Raw genomic sequence first — 19,177 nt, forward strand, 5'->3', positions numbered from 1 at the left:
ACCTCGACCAAGCAACATTCACCAATCCTATCGTGAATGCTATCAAGACATTTGTTTTCTAATATCAAACCACTTTGTTAGATTCCCACGTATACATATATATTTTCCACTGCCCATTTCGATCAGTTCACGTCAGTTTTGGTGAATCGACCAGTACATCCGCAGGTTGCCTATAATGGACCAAGCGTCTAAATACAGCGTAACCTAATGAAAATGTACACTTTGCGATTCCAAAATCTGTTAATGGAAAAAGTGATCGTACCTTAGAAAAGCCTAAATTTGTGCCTACTGCATCATCTTCAGTTTGAACCTTAGCACTAAGTACGAAACGAGTCTGATGAATACGAAAAACGCTACGAGCGCTCCTACGTCTACCCAGAAGTTGGCTTTGTCCATCGTCATCTCCTTGAGGAAGGTGTCTGGCTTCCTGAAGTGGCAGTACACCTCTGAGCAGTGGAGCTTCTCTCTCCCGAAGCCGTACACGGAGAGCATGGCCCCTTCGAAGCCGTACCTGACGTAGCTTAAGTATGTTATCCACTGCAGATAGCTGGGGATGGCTTTGAAGTTCACGAAGAACCCTGAAAAGAAAACAAAATATTTTGTTATTGAAGACACTACTTTCCGCAAGTGTTACCAGAAATTAACTAAGCAAGACACAACATGATAATAAATTATTTAGCTAGCATGATACTTTTATGTCGTTCTTCGTCCCTCTCCAGAAAATTACCTATAGCCTATAGTAAGAGCATGAAGAAAAATACCTTAATGGAATGGAAAGTACCATGTTACTGGTGCGCGACGGTTATTTTAGTATAATGTATGTTCATGGCCTCCGACAGTAAAATAAGAGATAAATAATAAATAATAAACTGCTAGTTTTAAGCACCGAAAGTATATGACTGTGTTTTATTATTCCTTGTAAATGCGCAAATAAAAGAAGCCATAAAACATTGCTGCTAACTATAGTAATTGAAACAAATAGATTTTTGCTGGATTCTTAATGTTAGAGGTAGGGGCCAATATGGTGCTGCTTAGTAAGAATGTGGATCACAGTGCAGGTTTACCTGAGAACAAAACGACGGGGATGGTGGTGACGGGGCCGAGATAGACTCCGGTCTCGATCTTCATGGCGGCACCGATGAGCAGCCCCAGCGACTGCGCCACCAGCGCCGTCAAGATGTTGATGGTGGTAAACATCAGCACCCGGTCCGTCTGCATCGGCTGCCCCGTCATGAAGTATACTATTATTACGTATACGCCGCTAAACACTATCTGTAAGAACATAAACAACATATTTTAGTATAATATTAATATAATAATGTTATTTAAACTTAGATTTGTGTGTGGTGGTCCAAAATCGTAGTTTCTAACTTGGGTTGTGAAGATTAGAGCAGAAAAAATCGTTATCGAAATAAATGCAAAAAGATGACTACATTTCGGTCAGGATCCTTATCTAACACAGACAAGAGGAAATATTTATTGACTTTGGCAAAATAAATTAAGTTATTTGTATCATGTCAGAGCAAAGCTCAAAAAGTGTTGACGATTTTTTGACGACGAACGATCTTCAAAGTCCTGATTGGAAGATTTTAAATTCATCCACAGTTATAATATAAAATTTGATTTCAATTTACCTGGAAGGGTAAGTCCGCTAGCGTTTTTGCGAAGTAGAATGCTTTTAAAGAGTACCAGTAATTTAAGTGCTCTCTCACAAACACACTCATTTCCGTTGGGACTGAAACAAAAAGACAAACATAAGTAACGACAATGCATAATATTAAATTACGATATACACGTTTAATAAACTATTACCTAAATGAAATCTAATAAATTAAAGAAACGTAAATAAAACCCCCATCTATGAAAAGTCCCCCAAGTACCCTGCGGAAGGGTGCCCATAAGGCTGGCTACGTTCCCTGGTTGAATGCCTATTTATTGGCCTAAGAACGAGCCAGCCCTAGGGTCACCTGTAGTCTCAAGTAGTTTTTACTTTAAATTCTTGAAAAGGATATGGGCGTGGGCGTCTTGATAAACAATTTGAAGTTGGTATAAAAACAAGTGAACTCACATGTAAGGATTGTAGGCATCATGGCCGTAAACATCGTGAACATAACAGTGAAGAATATGCATCCAGCGTTGCTCATAACCTTCGCCGCATCCGACCCGATATCGTAATACAAGAACCCGATCAGCAGCCCGACAACCGTATGCGAACATAGCCTTAAATGGGTCAGCATTTGATCTCTAAGAATGCTTCTAAAGGTCCTCTTCAACAAGATCCAGAATTGCTTGAAGCCGGAAGTCGGGAAGCCGGTTTTGATAGGTTTCTTGGTGAAGCTCTCGCTGGAGTCCAGGAGAGAGGTTGTGCACGTCACGGGGGCTAAGTTAGTGGAGTTCGGAGGGGCGTTCTGCTTCTCTGGATTCGGAGTTGGGCCTGACATATCTATTACTGTGCAGGTTGGCTTGTCTGGAACAAAAAAACAGTTAGCTATTATTTAAGAAAATAATTGGAATTAAGCTTTTAAGTCACAACAATTTATAAAAATACATAAAATAGGCAACATTACTGCTTCGTCCGAAACCGAGCACAAAGTTTTCTAGACAGAAGTGATAATATTATTTCTAGCAATCACTTTTATGCGTGTAGAACACAATCAGGTAATAGGTACCTAATTATACTTGTATAGTTTACATTAATTTGTTAAATTTATATAGGAAACTATACAATATTATAACCCAGTAACATCTGCGCCCATACCTACAGGATGTAACAAAAATAGTGATCTGTTTAAAGGGCATATTCGGTATCGTGTTCTGATTAGGAAAAAGTACCTACCTAGAAGATATTTTTTTGACGCTAAAAATGTTTGGCTTTTGTTTGGAGGGTCAGCCGACTCGGACGACCTACCCCATAGAAAAAAAAATCGCGTCAAAAATTACTAGGATTTGAACCTCCTGCTTCGTACGTAGGTCCTTACCGACACCTACCGACTAGGCAAGCAGACCATTATAAGTTTTATAAATAATTCAATTTTCAAACATAATATCAATTTCTAACAGAACGTTCCTTGTTAAACCTTTTCCTATTTCTAGACTACGTAAGTTGTCAGTCTATATTGGTACCGGCAATACTAACACTGTCTCAAATGCCAAGGCCAGTCCCTTGGATGACCTTTGGTGTTTGTTCTATTTTTTCGGTCAATAATCAGTGTCTTCGTAACACGCGTATTTATTACTAAGCGAGCATTGTCACGTCTTGCTCAAAATATTTACTATTTATTATTAGCCCAAATTTTGGAAGCGATATTTTGTTAGAGCATCTAGTTAATGAATATTTTATTTTTCTTGGCAGTGGGTAGAGATGAATAACTGTCCAATTACTGATAACTTTGTCTTTTCTCTAATAAAACGACTTGTGTACACTAGTACAGTCAGCAGCAAAAGTTGCTAAGCGAGCCAGGTGTTCGAAATTATCTTAACATAGCTTTATTGTTAAGAAACTAAGGGCGTGTGAAGGTCATCTGTTGACTGTACATATATTTATTTACTTATTATTAAGCCAAAAAGTCTGCAATAGATTAAGATCATTGACTCTTTTGAAGCCAAACTTACAAGTTCATGTTTTAATTCATACGTCGTGAGTTTTTGAACATGAAATACTTTTCGAAAAGTAAACATTTACATAATTCAAAGTTAAAGTTCTCCTGCTTTCGAACTCACCCATCACCACCTCCAGCGACTTGACATTGTTCTTGGCCTGGTTGTTGTAGTTGGAGTTCTGCGGCGCGGCGGAGGGCTGCACGCGGCCGCAGTTGCCCTTGTTCACCGCCATCACCAGCTTGTGCACCCAGTCGCCGTGCTCGCCGGTCGCTACTTCCATCACTGGAATGTTTGATAAGTGGTATTGTTGAGAAACAAAAAGCAGCGGTCCTAACATGTTAACTTGGGGAACACCGGTACTGATGGTTTTAAGTTCTGATAATATAAATATATATATTTTTTTATAAATATTATAGGACATTCTTACACAGATTGACTAAGTCCCACAGTAAGCTCAAAGCTTGTGTTGTGGGTACTCATACAACGATATAAATAATATATAAATACTTAAATTACATAGAAAACAACCATGACTCAGGAACAAATATCTGTGTCATCACACAAATAAATGCCCTTACTGGGATTCGAACCCAGGACCATCGGCTTCACAGGCAGGGTCACTACCCACTTAAGGCCAGACCGGTCGTAGGAAATACAAGTTTTATTTATCATTTTCTTTACTTATTTGGATTCCGACCATAACGTATCAAATTCTCCATTAAAATGTTATCATCAGTATCATCAACAACACATACACTAATACATAAATGATACATTATCATGAGCATCACCATGGTCGAAATATATCGTGATGATTTTGTATGTATATTAGAAATAATAGAAATGTGTAAACAAAAAACATCAATAAATACTATATGACCCATAATTTCGTTATTTACACCAAAAGGAGATTTTATTTAAAATAAAGAACGAAACATGTTGCTTATATAAAGTCATAGCCACTAAAAGGTCAAGAACATAGATAAATAATAAAATTATTATTATATCGACGAAAATAATAATCATTTCTAAACATAATGTGCTAACTGCACGCTTTAGGCTGTAACTTTCCTCAGGGTAACATTCTTAGTCCATTTTATTATGTCGTTAGACTAGCCAAGTTGGCGTAACGAGCTCCTGATAGTATGTAATGTACACTTTACGAGTCCATAAAAACCAACTAAGCGTTTACGACTGACTTCTAGTTAATTATGAATTATTGTATAATAAGATCTAAGACACCTTAACCTGTTTTAAAGTGTTAAGGAAAATCCACCAAAGTACACCATTGTCAGCGAAGGAAAATCTATTAACATATCATTATAATGATGACAAGGTCTCGACCTTGCCCGACTGACTGTGTGCTCGCATGGACTCATTCATTTAATATGTAGCTATCGATTAAAGTACAAAGTTCAGTATAATTAGAACCTTTGGTTTATTTGCTAGTTTAAAAGTGATCTTGTTAATCTTGCTTGCAACGAGTGTAAAGTTAAAACAAGTTTGACATCGTTTAGTGTGCATAGTATTTCGGCTAAATATAAATCATAATAAAATTGTATTTATAACATGAAAAATGTATGACATAATAGTTACAGGTACAAGTAGCAGCTGTAAATGAACAATAAGTAATTTATACTAAACAATAGAGCAATCAATTTTTTATGATTGTTAAAACTACACGACTATCTACCAACTACCTTTATCAAGCTATTTTATGGTATCTTATACTTGAAAAATTATGTAAGAAAGGCTCATGGTGAACGGTTTAATGATGATGATCTAAGTACTAACCGTAGTCAGCGGGATTGTGGTAGCTCGGGCAGTTGAGGCCCATGTTCGACAGGAACGGCACCAGGTCCTTGACCTTGCCCTGGTAGATGCACTGGCCCTCCGCCAGCGTGAAGAGGAAGTCGAACATCTCGAACAGACGCGCCGACGGTTGGTGGATCGTGCAGATGATCGTCCGACCGCCCCGCGCCAGGCTCTTCAGCAGCGATATGCATTGGAAACACGAGGAGCTATCCAACCCAGAGGTCGGCTCGTCGAAAAACATCACAGGGGGATTGTTCACTAACTCTAAAGCTATGGATAGACGCTTGCGCTGCCCGCCCGATAGATTAATCGTCCGTGTATCACTCGCATCTACAAGCCCTAACGTTTCTATTATCTCGTTGATCACTATTTTCTTTGCTTGCACAGACATGTCCTTCCCTAACTTCAGATTCGCTGATACATGCATGGCCTCTTTCACCGTCAGGTGAGGTAAGAGACAGTCATCCTGCATAATATAGCAAGACAGCTTCCTAAACCGCCTCAAGTTTCGCTCCTTTCCATTGATGAGCACTGATCCGCTGACGTTCGAAGTTCTGAAATGGGATGAATATTATTTAATTTTAATAGTCATGTTTTAGATGTTCTATATTGCGCTGGATACATTCCAAGACCAATTGGGACAGCGTGCCGCATTAGCTGGGACAACCGGTTTATAAATACTTTGTCTAGCAAAGGTAAAATACTCTCACTAATCGATGCACTATACCAGATGATAAATGATAATACAAAGTCTGTTACATATATTTAAACATTCACTATATTTTAGGCGTCCTTTATTCTTAGATTATTACTTATAATGTTTTGTTTTTAGATAAAACTTCATTGACCGTTGGTAGAAATCGGATGATAAGGAAAAGACGAATCTATACAACTGGCCTCGGGGCTGTATTGTCTTCCGTTTCCGCCCAGTTTGACAGGCCAAGGCAGAGGTCAATCATTTTGATACAAAACGTTGAACATAACATGCATTGATTTTAAGCAGTAATCATAATTTGACTACCAATCATCATCATCATCATCATCAGGCTATATTAGTCCACTGCTGGACATAGCCCTCCCCTAAAGAGCGCCAAAGCGCCCTGTCTTCAGCTTGCCGCATCCAGCATCTGCCAGCAGTCTTTCGCAGATCGTCATCCCACCTGGTCGGAGGGCGTCCTACACTACGTTTGCCGAGTCGCGGTCTCCACTCAAGAACACGTTTACCCCAGCGGTTGTCGGTTCTTCTTGAGATATGGCCTGCCCACTGCCACTTCAGCTTGCTAATTCTTTGAGCTATGTCGGTAACTTTGGTTCTCTGTCGGATGTATTCGTTACGAATCCTGTCCTTCAGAGAAACCCCGAGCATAGCTCTCTCCATAGCTCGCTGAGCGACTTTGAACTGGTGGACCAACCCTACCGTGAGTGTCCATGTCTCGGCTCCGTAGGTCATGACGGGTAGGACGCACTGATTGAAAACTTTTGTTTTGTTTTGACTACCAATATACTGACCAAAATCAATTCATAATTAAAATTATAAGTATATAAAAATCAATTCGAACACTTTGACTAATTTGAACTTACACGATAAATTTAGATGCTACTTACTTGTAACCCGCTAAAATGTTCATAAGCGTGCTCTTTCCCGCACCAGATGGCCCCATGATCGCTGTCAGCTCTCCAGACCTGAAGGTCCCATTGATGCACTTGAGCAGAGCCTTGTAGCCCCGCTTCCGACCCTCGCTGACCGAGTAGGAAAGGTCAGAGAACTCGATGTCGACGGGGGGCCGTTTGGGCAGATGTGTGAGGGACGCCATTGGCTTCTTCTGATCGTAACCGTTGGGAATCTTGCGGACGAGGCCCGTCATGGCGGCCGTGCCAGCGCCTCCATTGCATAGGTTGATTTGTGAGCCTCTGGAATGGAGAATTATTTTGATGAATAGCGGTTCGTAAAACAATCAATTGAAGAAGTAAATAATATATTTAATTATTTACCATAAAAATACATTTACCTAAGGTAAAAAGTCATTAATTGTAGAAGAGGTGTTAACCCTAACAAAAACAGATAAAAGTAGATTTCGGTGTACGGCCCCGTCCATTATACGGTAACTTCTGGTTATCAAAAGTCAAACAATTCACATAATTATGGGCGTTGTATAGCGATCTACATAGTTCAGCTAACAAACTCGGACTGACTCGGACTCACGATCTTTTTTCTTAGACTACACTTCATCTAAATGTTATCATCTTCAAATGATGATATTACCTGAGGTACGTCTTTTTACCTAACTTTTCCTTATAGCATAATGTAGGTAATAAAAGAATGCATGCAGTACTTCAATCATGTCGGTGTACTTATCTAATACAGACTGACGTCATTATTAAGTACGTACGTCATTATTACACCCAACGCAAGGCGCTAGTCAGAAGATCTTATATGTATTTGATACTCTAGGACCGTTTGGCTCACATCAACTACTCCACAAAATAAATTAATAAATATTCTTGTTCATGCGAGCTTTTTAAAATCCCTTATGTTACAGTAGTAAGTACCTAGTAGTGTAACGCGTGTGTGATGGAAATATCCACGCGTGCTATTAATTGTACCCTTGACACAGCTCACATGAGAGGCCTGTTTCACTTCTTTCAAAGTTATAAATAAACAACTGTGTACCTTATTTCAGTTGACATAAAGATGGTTTTATACAACCGTTACATACCTATGTGTCGCGTGGTAAACAGTGCAATCATTTATCTCATCAATTTGTCATAAGATTTCGAAATTACTAAAAATAAAATACCGTCATTGAATTGACTTGTTAGAAGTTATATATGTATGTAAAACATGGTTTAAATATGCACGCATAAGAATAATATTTTAGCCTTTACGAGACCCGGTTTTATCTACAATTTCTTTAGATTTTTTCCATGTTACTTACGTATATTAAATTATCGATGTGCTGGTGTGTAGAAACTTTTTGTTGTAAGTGGTAGAAGTAAATAAATAAACGCCGACCTAAGTATTTAATTTACACGATCACGAATGCGGCGCGATTTTACTCCACAGAAGTTATCTATATGCGGCATGCGGGCCTGTATTCACTTACAGAGTAAATACCTAATGATCAAACACTTTCCATGATCAAGAATTTGAATAATCTTTTTTTTTATTTTCATACCTCTATTCCATTTACGAAAAATGTCATCAAGTCAATGAATTACGAAATATGTAAACTGCTGTTATTTTGCTCCACGTAATTCTGGAATTTCTGGATCACACTTTAAAAACTACACGCCAAATAACTATTTTGATTATTTTAATACCTAAACTTTATTTTTGTTAATCCCGTAAAATCCTGTTTGAGACAAGTTCTATTTTGCAACTTTCAGGTACAGAGTGGCTTGCACAAGATACACTAAACCGTCGCGAAATCAAACTCGTGGGTACATCGAGGGTTATGAGGTTCATTAGTTCGATAAAACACATGGAAGTTTTCCGTACACTCGCGTACACGTACATGTATATCCGTGCCCGTGCGTCCGCGACCACTGACGGGCGTATTTACTGAGCGGGCAGACGAATGTTAACATAAGAAGAGGAGCCTGTATTTTGGATAGCGGCAATTATCATTGATAACAGCTGAGCGAGCTAAGCCGGCCGCGCCGTCAGAATGGCGGCGGTGCGTAGAGTAGAGACGTTGGCCTTGCGGCCTATTCCATCTTACATTTTGATGTCAAATTTATATCTGAATGATGTCGTAATATTATTGTTATCATTTGCCCGAGCGTCTCGCTCGCGCTAATATAATGTACGAACAAGTACAAGCGAAATGCACGTGCGAATTAATGATGACAAAATGACATAATTAAGGGATCATTTTGACATCAAAATCACGTTCGAATTGGCCTTATCACTTATCACACGCGGGGGGCTAACAGTCCCTATCTTTCTCGCACGAGTCCTCTAGTCAGACTGAGCGGAACCGGTTGAAATACCTGAGCGAGTGACACAGGATAATGAAGCAAATGAAAAGCCAACCATAAGCGCAGGTGGTAAGGTTGAAATTGAGTCACAGCAGAAAATAGAAAAATCTATAGTGAAATCGCAGTTAGCAACAATAACAGACATGATTTAGAGGCTAAAAAGCTACCGTTTGCGGAACTCGGAGAGAAAACGGGCGTGATGAAAAATTTATTAATCTTTTCAAGTACTGGCAGAGCAGCCAGATCGATCGGGTAGGCAGGCGTAGATTTGGATGAGTATTACAGGGTGGGGTCTCTTCCCCTGTTCTCTTTAATTTATATGTGAACGAGTTAATCAGGGTGCTCAGCAGCATGTGTAGTAGCAAACATGTGTAAGTAGGTACAAAAACATTTGCCTTAGAACTATTTTATTAAGCCACTTCCAAATCTCAAAAGGAGGAGGTTATCACTTCGGTTGTATATTTTTTTTTGTTTTTTTTATATAATATGTGTCCAAACGCTCTGATATTGAACCCAAGGAGTAGGAACGCAAATTAATTAGTACCTTTCCTTGCTATTACAAAACTAAATCGGTATTTAACTATTCTTATTAGGGTCAAGGTTCGATTCCCCAAGTCAATGATCTCGAGTTCCCAGGAGACACAAACTCATTCCAAGGGAATTCCTAAAAATTTTCGGCATTTAGGTACGTTGGATAGTCGAATAAGGCCGCGTAGCCAACATGCTAATCGCTTACGCTCCGTAGCGATCGATACGCAACTGTCACTGTTACACTAATGGAAGAGTGATAGAGAGACACAAAGCGTTTCGTTGACGTAGCGATAGCGATTGTCACCTTGGCTAGGCCGGCAGTCAAGCTTTTACTGCTTCTGTGTATGTTTTCTCGTGGAGATAATAATAGAGCTTTTCAACATACACATGACGAAACGCTGACTCGCCTCCAATCTCCATCCCATCGATGGTTTTGTAATACAGCTGGCAAGTCGCCAACGTACTCAACCACGACGTAGCCCACACCTGAATGTACATATCTAGTCTATTTGTCACCCCAACACTGTAATGTATAGAAACGTACGGGCATATTTGTCGCGTACGTTCATCATTCTTGTCAGGTTTGAAGGGCTTACAATTATTAGATCACGACAAAGTATTTATACGTCACAACACTGTTGCGTTACAGGTTTGTTTGTGACGATTTCGATACGAAAAGGTACATGTATACCTAATGAAGGTTTACGGGGGCAATAAACGATCTCACCGAGTCATGTTTATTAGGATTTACTTACTTGTTTTTCTGTGTTTACGATAGATATTAAGTAAGCACTCTACTTGTGGTATCTACATATGTGGTCTGAATTTGCGATTGACTGAGGGTACTGTTTGAATATTTGTGTTTACAAATACACTCAAGGCGATGAAAGCAGGTCACTACTTTTCCACCAGCCCTTACGTACAATTACCATAAAATCTTACTACTGTATATGAACCTTGAGCAATAACCTTTCCCGGCCTTTAATTCAATAATAGAGTTTCCCGGCATCTCGAGAGACATGCTAAGTGGGCATGAAGTCTCTCTTACATAACCTAAGTTAGAAGGTGACGGAATATGCAGATCGACGCCATTCGATAAATAATTCATGGCGGAAATCCAGACGATGGCAGACGAAGAGGCTCCATCCATTCAATGGTTCATAGTTTATACTGAATATTATTAAAGTTTTATCTAACCCGGCTTCGATCCAACTGTTATTCCCCAAGTCCAATTCCCTAATTTTTATAGAAACAGGCTTTAAGTTTTCCAAAGAGATTGACCCTGTGTAAGGGCTCTTTTAGATGATGCGAGAACTCGCGTGCGAGTTTCATTACATTGCGGTATTTGTTCGGTCGGCTGTATGGGATGTAACCACAATAGCCCGCAATGTAACTACAATAGTTATACTCGTATGCAAGTTTGCACGCCATAATATATAAAGAAACTATCTTCGCACTTTAAGTGTTATGTCAAGAAACCATTTAAGCCTATGTCAGGCTACTAGAGAGCTGAAACTTCGTACACTTCGCTAGCAAAATTGCTTATTATGCGACCTTGGCATACGGTTTGCCTAAATTCCATTTGCGTACTCACACACGCCCTGATTACCCCTAATCGTAGATTACGTGCGACTAGATCCCTCATTATAAAACATTGAGTCACCCGAAGTAGCCGGGCTGGGTTTGTTCAAAATGATCTACAAACGCTTTAGCTCCCTTAACAATTAAGCTACTTATCCGATCAACCACAAAACCTTGCACACTTCGCTTGCTGCTCCTGGCTTTTGAAGGCACTTTTATGTGCCACTTTGTACTTTGTCATAGTGAAGCACAGAATAAAGATACTACCGTACAAAAAGGACACTTCCCACAAAACCGAAGTTTGACAGCGATTCAGGGTCGAATCATCCTATCCCTTTAATGTATGGCACTATCCCTTTCGGCTATTTAGGGTTGTCTAAATTCAAGTGATTATCTTATCTGTGGTCGTGCACGCCAAAGGACGTCAAGTGGTGCCAACCCTAATAATTGCTCGGAGCAATGCTGAGCCAAACGGAGCCGATTTTGCCCGAAGTCAGGAGTGTCTCCCCACTGGTAACAGTAAATACGAAAGCCGCTAGGGATCTGATATTAACTATTGTCACTGCGACAAGGTAGGTACGAACTACGAAGTGGCACAGAAATCAAATACATTAACCGTACATACACAATACTTTATAAAGTACTACAATGTGAGTCGCCCTTTTCGTTCAGTCCACGATTAGTCAGTAACACAAATAAGTTCCAAGTATTATAGTATTTTTCACATAGCTTGAGTACGGCGACAGCTGTCATCTTCATACAGTTTAATAACATCACCATACATACCCAAGCTATGGGAAAAATTATATTTCATAGGTTTATTGCATTATAATTTATAATACAGTGCGGAATACTGGTGAAGCACAGATTATGTTATATTATCAAGGCAGTTGAGGGCAAGTCGACCTATAATACTCTATCTATTCTAGAGTTAAGTAGCGATTTGGGTTACCCGTATAGTCTAAAGCTCTTTATCTTGGAAATTCAGGGCTTGTAAAGCTTAGGGTGATATAACGAGAAGCTCATAGGTCGTTGGCTTGAAGCATACATAATCTCTATGAAAAATGCCTGTAATAGGTAAGATTGGGGGCTTTATTTCTTTTTCTATCGATATTTTATCTAGCTTAGGGTATATTTTAGAAAATAATCAAAAATTAGACAAAAGACATGCCCACTTTAACTTTCAGTAAGTTCGATAACTTTGAATAAGTTTAAGTTAGTACGTGAGCTGCTTACAAATAACTTACATAGAAGATCCAAGATCTATTAGGTTGTTTTTACATAATAAAACGTTTACTTATTAGAGCTATAACGTAACAGCTGAACCTGACTTGGTTAGTAATAACTTTAATCAAGTAATGGCTAATGGAACGGGTCGGTCTGAGTTTATTCTATATAGTTCAGCACGAATTAAGACCTATTAGATGGGCTTTATAAAACAATTGCCGCCCTTTACGATTGCATAATAGTAGATTGTACAACAAGGGCATAAAGTGACCCACTTTTACCCGAGGCAATTTTTTGGTCTGAGCGAAGCGAAGACCAAAATAGTAGACGAGGGTAGAAATGGACATTTATGCCCTTGTTGTACACTCTGCTTTTCACTTCGATTGCGAGGAAAATAATTATATTTTTCACGGCAATTTACACCACGAAATTGTCGTAAAGCGAAAGAACATAATACATAACCAATTCCCGCCAACTAACTTTTTAATTTTTTTTTTTTTTCAACATGTGATCAGAGTTTCAGACGCTTGGTTTTCTGCCAAGTCAAACATTTCGGAGCATTTTTGAACGATAACCGACTCCTATTTTATGTGATTTACTAAATTTAATGACAGAAAATACGGATTTCTAATAAATTGTAACAAAAATAAAATAATATAACAGTTTTGTCATCTACACAATTTTATTGTTCAGTAAAATTGTGCAATATGTTTTAACTGTTTGGCTGTTGAGACCGATTACCTTAGTCTTAGAAGAAAATTTTAATTTTATGCTCTAGAGCATAAAATGCGATTTTATGTCGTCTACGCACGACATAAAGGTGCACTTTTTGAGCATGAAAAATGAAAAAGCTCATTTCAGCTCCTGGGGTCCTACACAACAATTACTTTCACGTATTACGTGTGGACATAATCAATGTTAATAAAGGCTATAGAGCCTCATTTTTTCATTGAACCCTTAACAACATTATAAGCACACAGGGCTGTTAATTATTCTCCACATCAGGCTTTAAATTTGTTGCATTACAATCTATGTATAACACAGTTTGCATCCACGTTTAGAAGCTGTACTAACTAAACTGAATTCTATGGGTGTTATGGTAAGCACGGCTCGTTGTATTATAAAATTGTTTAGGTGACAAGCGAGTTAATGTGGTGAAACGTACTATTTTAAAAGGTAAATAAGATTGCAAAGCTCCGGCTTGTTCAATAATGCATAGCACGTTAGCACAGAAAATAAAATTAACTTAATTAGTAAAAATGTGGTGTCAAAAATTGCTTGCTGGAGGAACCTATTTTGGGAGATAAAAAGCGAACAAATTTATATTTAAGAGCGCTCTTACAAGAAAAGTCGAAATAACGCAAAATTGATGATACTAGTCGACGAAATTCAGGACTTTGTGCTCATTATTAGAAACAATGAGTACTTGTTTCAGTAAAAGCGTCTTCTTATCTTTTTAAATATCGTTGTAAATATTAGAAAAAGGACTTATTAAATTAGTAATGATTTTTTTTCTGATGGTCGTTTCCGAAAAACCCCGTGAAGCACTGAATGGCAAGCTCTTATTTGGAAATGTTGAGAAGTTTACTCTGCTAAACCTGGCTATTTTGTATTACTAATACCCTGTACTTTAGGCATATCAAACGATATTTTTCATACACACCTTTGAGAAAGAGAAAATCAAAGTAAAACGAACTCAATTTTCTCTCCGAAACAAGTGTCAATTCCTACGAAAATCTACTTAATATCGAAGTCATTTTCATACTCAAGCAATCTGCAACGTTTGCTTATACTGTTGGTATACATTAGTGTTTATGAAATTCTACTATAATTTTTTGGCAATTTTTTGAAAACTACTCTATATTACCGATGACGCGCGCTGCGCCAGCTCAGTGCCGCGGCAGAGCTTGTAGAGGCAGGACGTGTGTCGGTCGGCTCCGCACATTTTCAACGGCGACAACGAGATTTTTTATCATTGTGTGCGGCGGGCGCCGTGTAAAACGCTATACTGTGTGCGTGTAAACCCCAACGAGAGACTTTGATCCTAGCACTGTTTTTATAGTATTATAATTTATAATGGTACAGTTTAATAAACTACCGGACAGGATTAAAAATATTTGAAACGACCTGACATTCTATATGTATTAATTTTGACTCAAGATAGTACTCAGGGTCTGATGATGGAGCCGGAAGGTGGTCACCGGTACCAATCAACCATGCAACTAAACCACTTCGTGTTTAGGCTCGTTTTATTCATCTCAACAAGATCTTTGACACAAGATAGTACTCAGGGTCTGATGATGGAGCCGGAAGGTGGTCACCGGTACCAATCAACCATGCAACTAAACCACTTCGTGTTTACGCTCGTTTGATTCGTCTCAACAAGATCTTTGACACAAGATAGTACTCAAGGTCTAATGATGGAGCCGGAATGTGGTCACCGGTACCAATCAACCATGCAACTAAACCACTTCGTGTTTGGGCTCGTTTGATTCGTCTCAACAAGATCTTTGACACAAGATAGTACTCAGGGTTTGATGATGGAGCCGGAAAGTGGTCACCGGTACCAATCAACCATGCAACTAAACCACTTCGTGCTTGGGCTTGTTCGATTCGTCGCAACAAGATCTTTGACAAAAGTTAGTACTCAGAGTCTGATGATGGAGCTGGACTGTGGCCACGGGTACCAGTCTACCATGTAACTGAACCACTTCGTGTTTGGGCTCGTTTGATTCGTCGCAACAAGATCTTTGACACAAGATACTACTCAGGGTCTGATGATGGAGCTCGAAGGTGGCGACGAGTACCAGTCTATCACGTAACTGAACCACTTCGTGTTTGGGCTCCGTGTTTGGGCTTCGTGTTTGGGCATCGTGTTTGAGCTTCGTGTTTAGTGTATCACCTAGTGTCAAAGATCTTGTTGAGACGAATCAAACGAGCCTAAACACGATGTGGTTTAGTTGCATGGTTGATTGGTAATGGTGACCACCTTCCAGCTCCATCATCAGACCCTGAGTACTGTCTTGTGTCAAAGATCTTGTTGAGACGAATCAAACGAGCCCAAACACGAAGTTGTTTAGTTACACGATAGACTGGTACCCGTGGCCACCTTCCAGCTCCATCATCAGACCCTGTGTATCTTCAGTGTCAAAGATCTTGTTGAGACGAATCAAACGAGCCCAAACACGAAGTGGTTTAGTTACATGATAGACTGGTACCCGTGGCCACCTTCCAGCTCCATCATCAGACCCTGTGTATCTTCAGTGTCAAAGATCTTGTTGAGACGAATCAAACGAGCCTAATCATGTTACTACATGGTTGATTGGTATCCGTGACCACCTTAATCATCATCATTATCATCAGATCAGATCCTCAATACTAGTTCGTTTTTAAACCCTCGTTGATACAAACTTTACAACCTATAGGTACCAAATGCTATGACGAAACATGTAAATAAGCGAGTACCTATAATTTATTTCGAGTAATACTTATACCTTCATAAGTACGAGTATAGTAACAGCACCAGTCATGGGACATTTAAGAGGAAATTTGGAGTATTTATGATATTTCCCTTGTACATGTAAATGGTCTTCCGCTTAGCGTGTTAAAAGATGAAAGTCCTATCCGCCTTTCATGTTTTAGGCGTGTTGTATCAAAGATACTGCAATGAGTTTCCACATAATTAACAAATTAAAACTATGCTTTTTTTCTCCAGTCATGGACACCAAAGCTCCAGTAATGGGCCCCCGGTAATGGACGTGGATCCAGTAATGGGCCCCCTATAATGGACATTGCTCTATAAGTATAAAATTTTGAAATGGGGAATAAGTTATGGCAAAAAAATCAATTTTTGGTATAAGCTTTTATCGCTGAATGTATTTTTCTTTCCACAGCTAATTATTATTGTATTAGATTCATCGAGACAATTCTAATATACCCAAACACAATTAGTTAGGGTTTATTGCGATAAAGTTCCCATGGCCACCTCCTGTCTCCATCATCAGATCAAGTCCATGTTATCATAATATTGCATTATCATCCGATTTGCATACTTAATTACGTACTTACACAAAATTTCAACTGAATCGGAAATCGAAAAGTGGGTCAAATTCAGCTACCAAGATTTGACCCACACTAACTAACAAGGCAAGTTAAATAAAAGTTTGGAAAAACGATATTAATTTATCCTAAGTCCGAGAATACCTCCTGGTTGACATATTTCGTAACTACATTTTACTTCTGTATTGTTTAAAACATGAAATTATGGCATGGCAAGCATCATTATGTCAATTGTCCCATCATAGGAGGTATGCAGTTTTACAGCTCCTATAATGGGATTGGACCAAATACCACTATTTTTTTACATCTGTGGAGTCACAACATAGTGTGTTATATACCTTATCTCATGGTAAATGCTATTAACGAAACACATTCTAGTTTTCATCAAGTATTAATTAATTAAAATTTAATAAATTAACTCACCTCTCTTAGCGAAGTTGTTAAGAATTTTTAGTGATATTTTTTTTCAGTGGCACGACAACATTTGGGTTGACGCACATTTCTTAAAAAATAACCGAATTTAATAAAAATTCAAACATAATCAGCTCTAGGACTCTTATTTATGATAAAAATATATCCAGTGTTTATAAACTACTTTTATATACTTATTTTAGAGGAATTGTGTTTTTTTGTCCCATTACTGGTTCCGTGTCCATTATAGGGTATACTACTATATGGGGCTATTCATAAATTACGTCGTTTCAAATGGAAGGCGGGGGGGGGGGGGGGGGGGGGGGTCTGGACATCGGATGATGGTAGTATGACGTAGGAGGAAACAGAGTCATCCGAAGCATGATTTTTGGATGATTTGAGGGGTGGGGGGGGGGGTCAAAAATCGTCAAAAATAGATGAAAAAATAATTTATGAACACTGCACACACTTACATTTGCACTGCATTTAGTATTTTCGTACTTACCAAATAACAGTTTTAGGACTTTAAAAGTTAAGCACAGTTAGTGTTGTTATGGTTGATTTCAATATGCTTCGCGAAGGATCAAGAATGTTTAATCCATCATTGTAGTGCGAGTGTGGTAGAAGGGATCGGCATACTAAGCTCGCACGGCCTGCCGCAGCGCGTAAAATACCTAAACTCGCTCAACGCCGAAATGTAATAGCGCTCTTAAGGAACTTTATTTATTACTAAAATCTTGCCTATGCAATGTTAGTGGCTTAATCTAAACTTATGACCTCTGTGTGAACCTCTAACTTGATTTGACGACACCTAATGGTAGAACTTAGCTCAGTGGACGGCGGGGCCGCTTAATAGGTCCAGAATAAAGCTTCACACAGAATTCTACTTATTTAAGAACTAAATTATTGTAACACTAAATTCGATGTACCAGGATTTTCAAAAGTCTTTATGCTACTTTAATGGTTGCTCATAGTTTTAAATTCACTCTACACTTTACAGCTGGTGCTGATGCCCTACAAAATTAAAACATGGAAAGGACCGACCTCAGGATGAAAACCTTCCTCAGACGCTGCGGGGTGTCAGGCTGGTTTCCCCGAGAAGGCTAGAAGCTGAGCGGAGATGTAGAGCTCAGGGGCCGCGCACGTGGTACCAAGACGACGTGGCAGAGGCAGATGGGATGCTTAAATTCCTCGATCCAGGAGGTCTCCCAAACAATATTCATAAATTGACTTCCAAGCTTTTGAAATGATGAAATAAATTTAATTTAAATTTAATTTAAATTCCCGGCTCCTGTAAACCGAGAAAAGGTTATATTAGCCGATGCCCTTTATGGCCGCTAGAGAAGAAACGAAACAATTGTAAATTTAGCTCACCGCACTGAAAGCTGCTAAGACTTCTGGCGGAGCGCTCCCTTCCCTCGAGCAGGAGTCACTCTGCAAAGAACCAAAACCTGGTTAAGAACAAACCCACAACGTTTCGCGCCATTGTGGAGTTGATCACCACGAAATTTAATTAGTACTCACTCAGTGGAGCTTCCGAAGGACTCAAGCCGTTTCCATCTTTCAGACCACCATGTCGAAAGTGTGGTCTTCCCATAAATTGTGCTCTTGCGAGCGAGTGTCCCCAGAGGGGTTCCCAAAGCAAATGTGCAAATCATTCTCGAATGAACTCCTCCAATATGGAGGTCCCTGAGGGCCTAACAAAAGTAGGGTGGCAGTCCCTTGAAGACACAAATCCTTCGAAAATTCTATCTGAATTGTTTAGACAATTTCACTCCTGCGCCTAAGAAATATATTTTTATCATTAAATCTAATATTGTTTCATTCCAGAGCCACTTTGTAAGTCTGTAATTTCTATGTTTTGTTTTATATCAAAATTATTTTTTACCTGAAAAAACATACCTAAATCATACAAAGTTTTCCTGGAGTGACAATATAAATATCTCAAGTTTTATTTACTCGTATGACAACC

At 39.0% G+C, this 19,177-nt stretch overlaps 1 protein-coding gene across 1 annotated transcript in view; it reads right to left on the minus strand.

Annotated features, from left to right (window-relative positions):
* Positions 1-143: 143 nt before the first annotated feature.
* LOC134797084 (ATP-binding cassette sub-family G member 4) overlaps positions 144-19,177 on the minus strand; it is a 51,991-nt gene continuing 32,957 nt past the window's right edge. Inside the window, exons 3-9 of the mRNA XM_063769312.1 lie at positions 7,021-7,326; positions 5,395-5,969; positions 3,721-3,882; positions 2,069-2,467; positions 1,635-1,735; positions 1,065-1,272; positions 144-578 (exon numbers count right to left, since the gene is read on the minus strand). Coding sequence (XP_063625382.1) covers positions 286-578; positions 1,065-1,272; positions 1,635-1,735; positions 2,069-2,467; positions 3,721-3,882; positions 5,395-5,969; positions 7,021-7,326 — 2,044 coding nt within the window. The 3' untranslated portion in view covers positions 144-285. The remainder of the gene's footprint in view (positions 579-1,064; positions 1,273-1,634; positions 1,736-2,068; positions 2,468-3,720; positions 3,883-5,394; positions 5,970-7,020; positions 7,327-19,177) is intronic.

Source organism: Cydia splendana, chromosome 1, assembly GCF_910591565.1.
Source record: "Cydia splendana chromosome 1, ilCydSple1.2, whole genome shotgun sequence".
Classification (NCBI taxonomy): Eukaryota; Metazoa; Arthropoda; class Insecta; order Lepidoptera; family Tortricidae; genus Cydia; species Cydia splendana.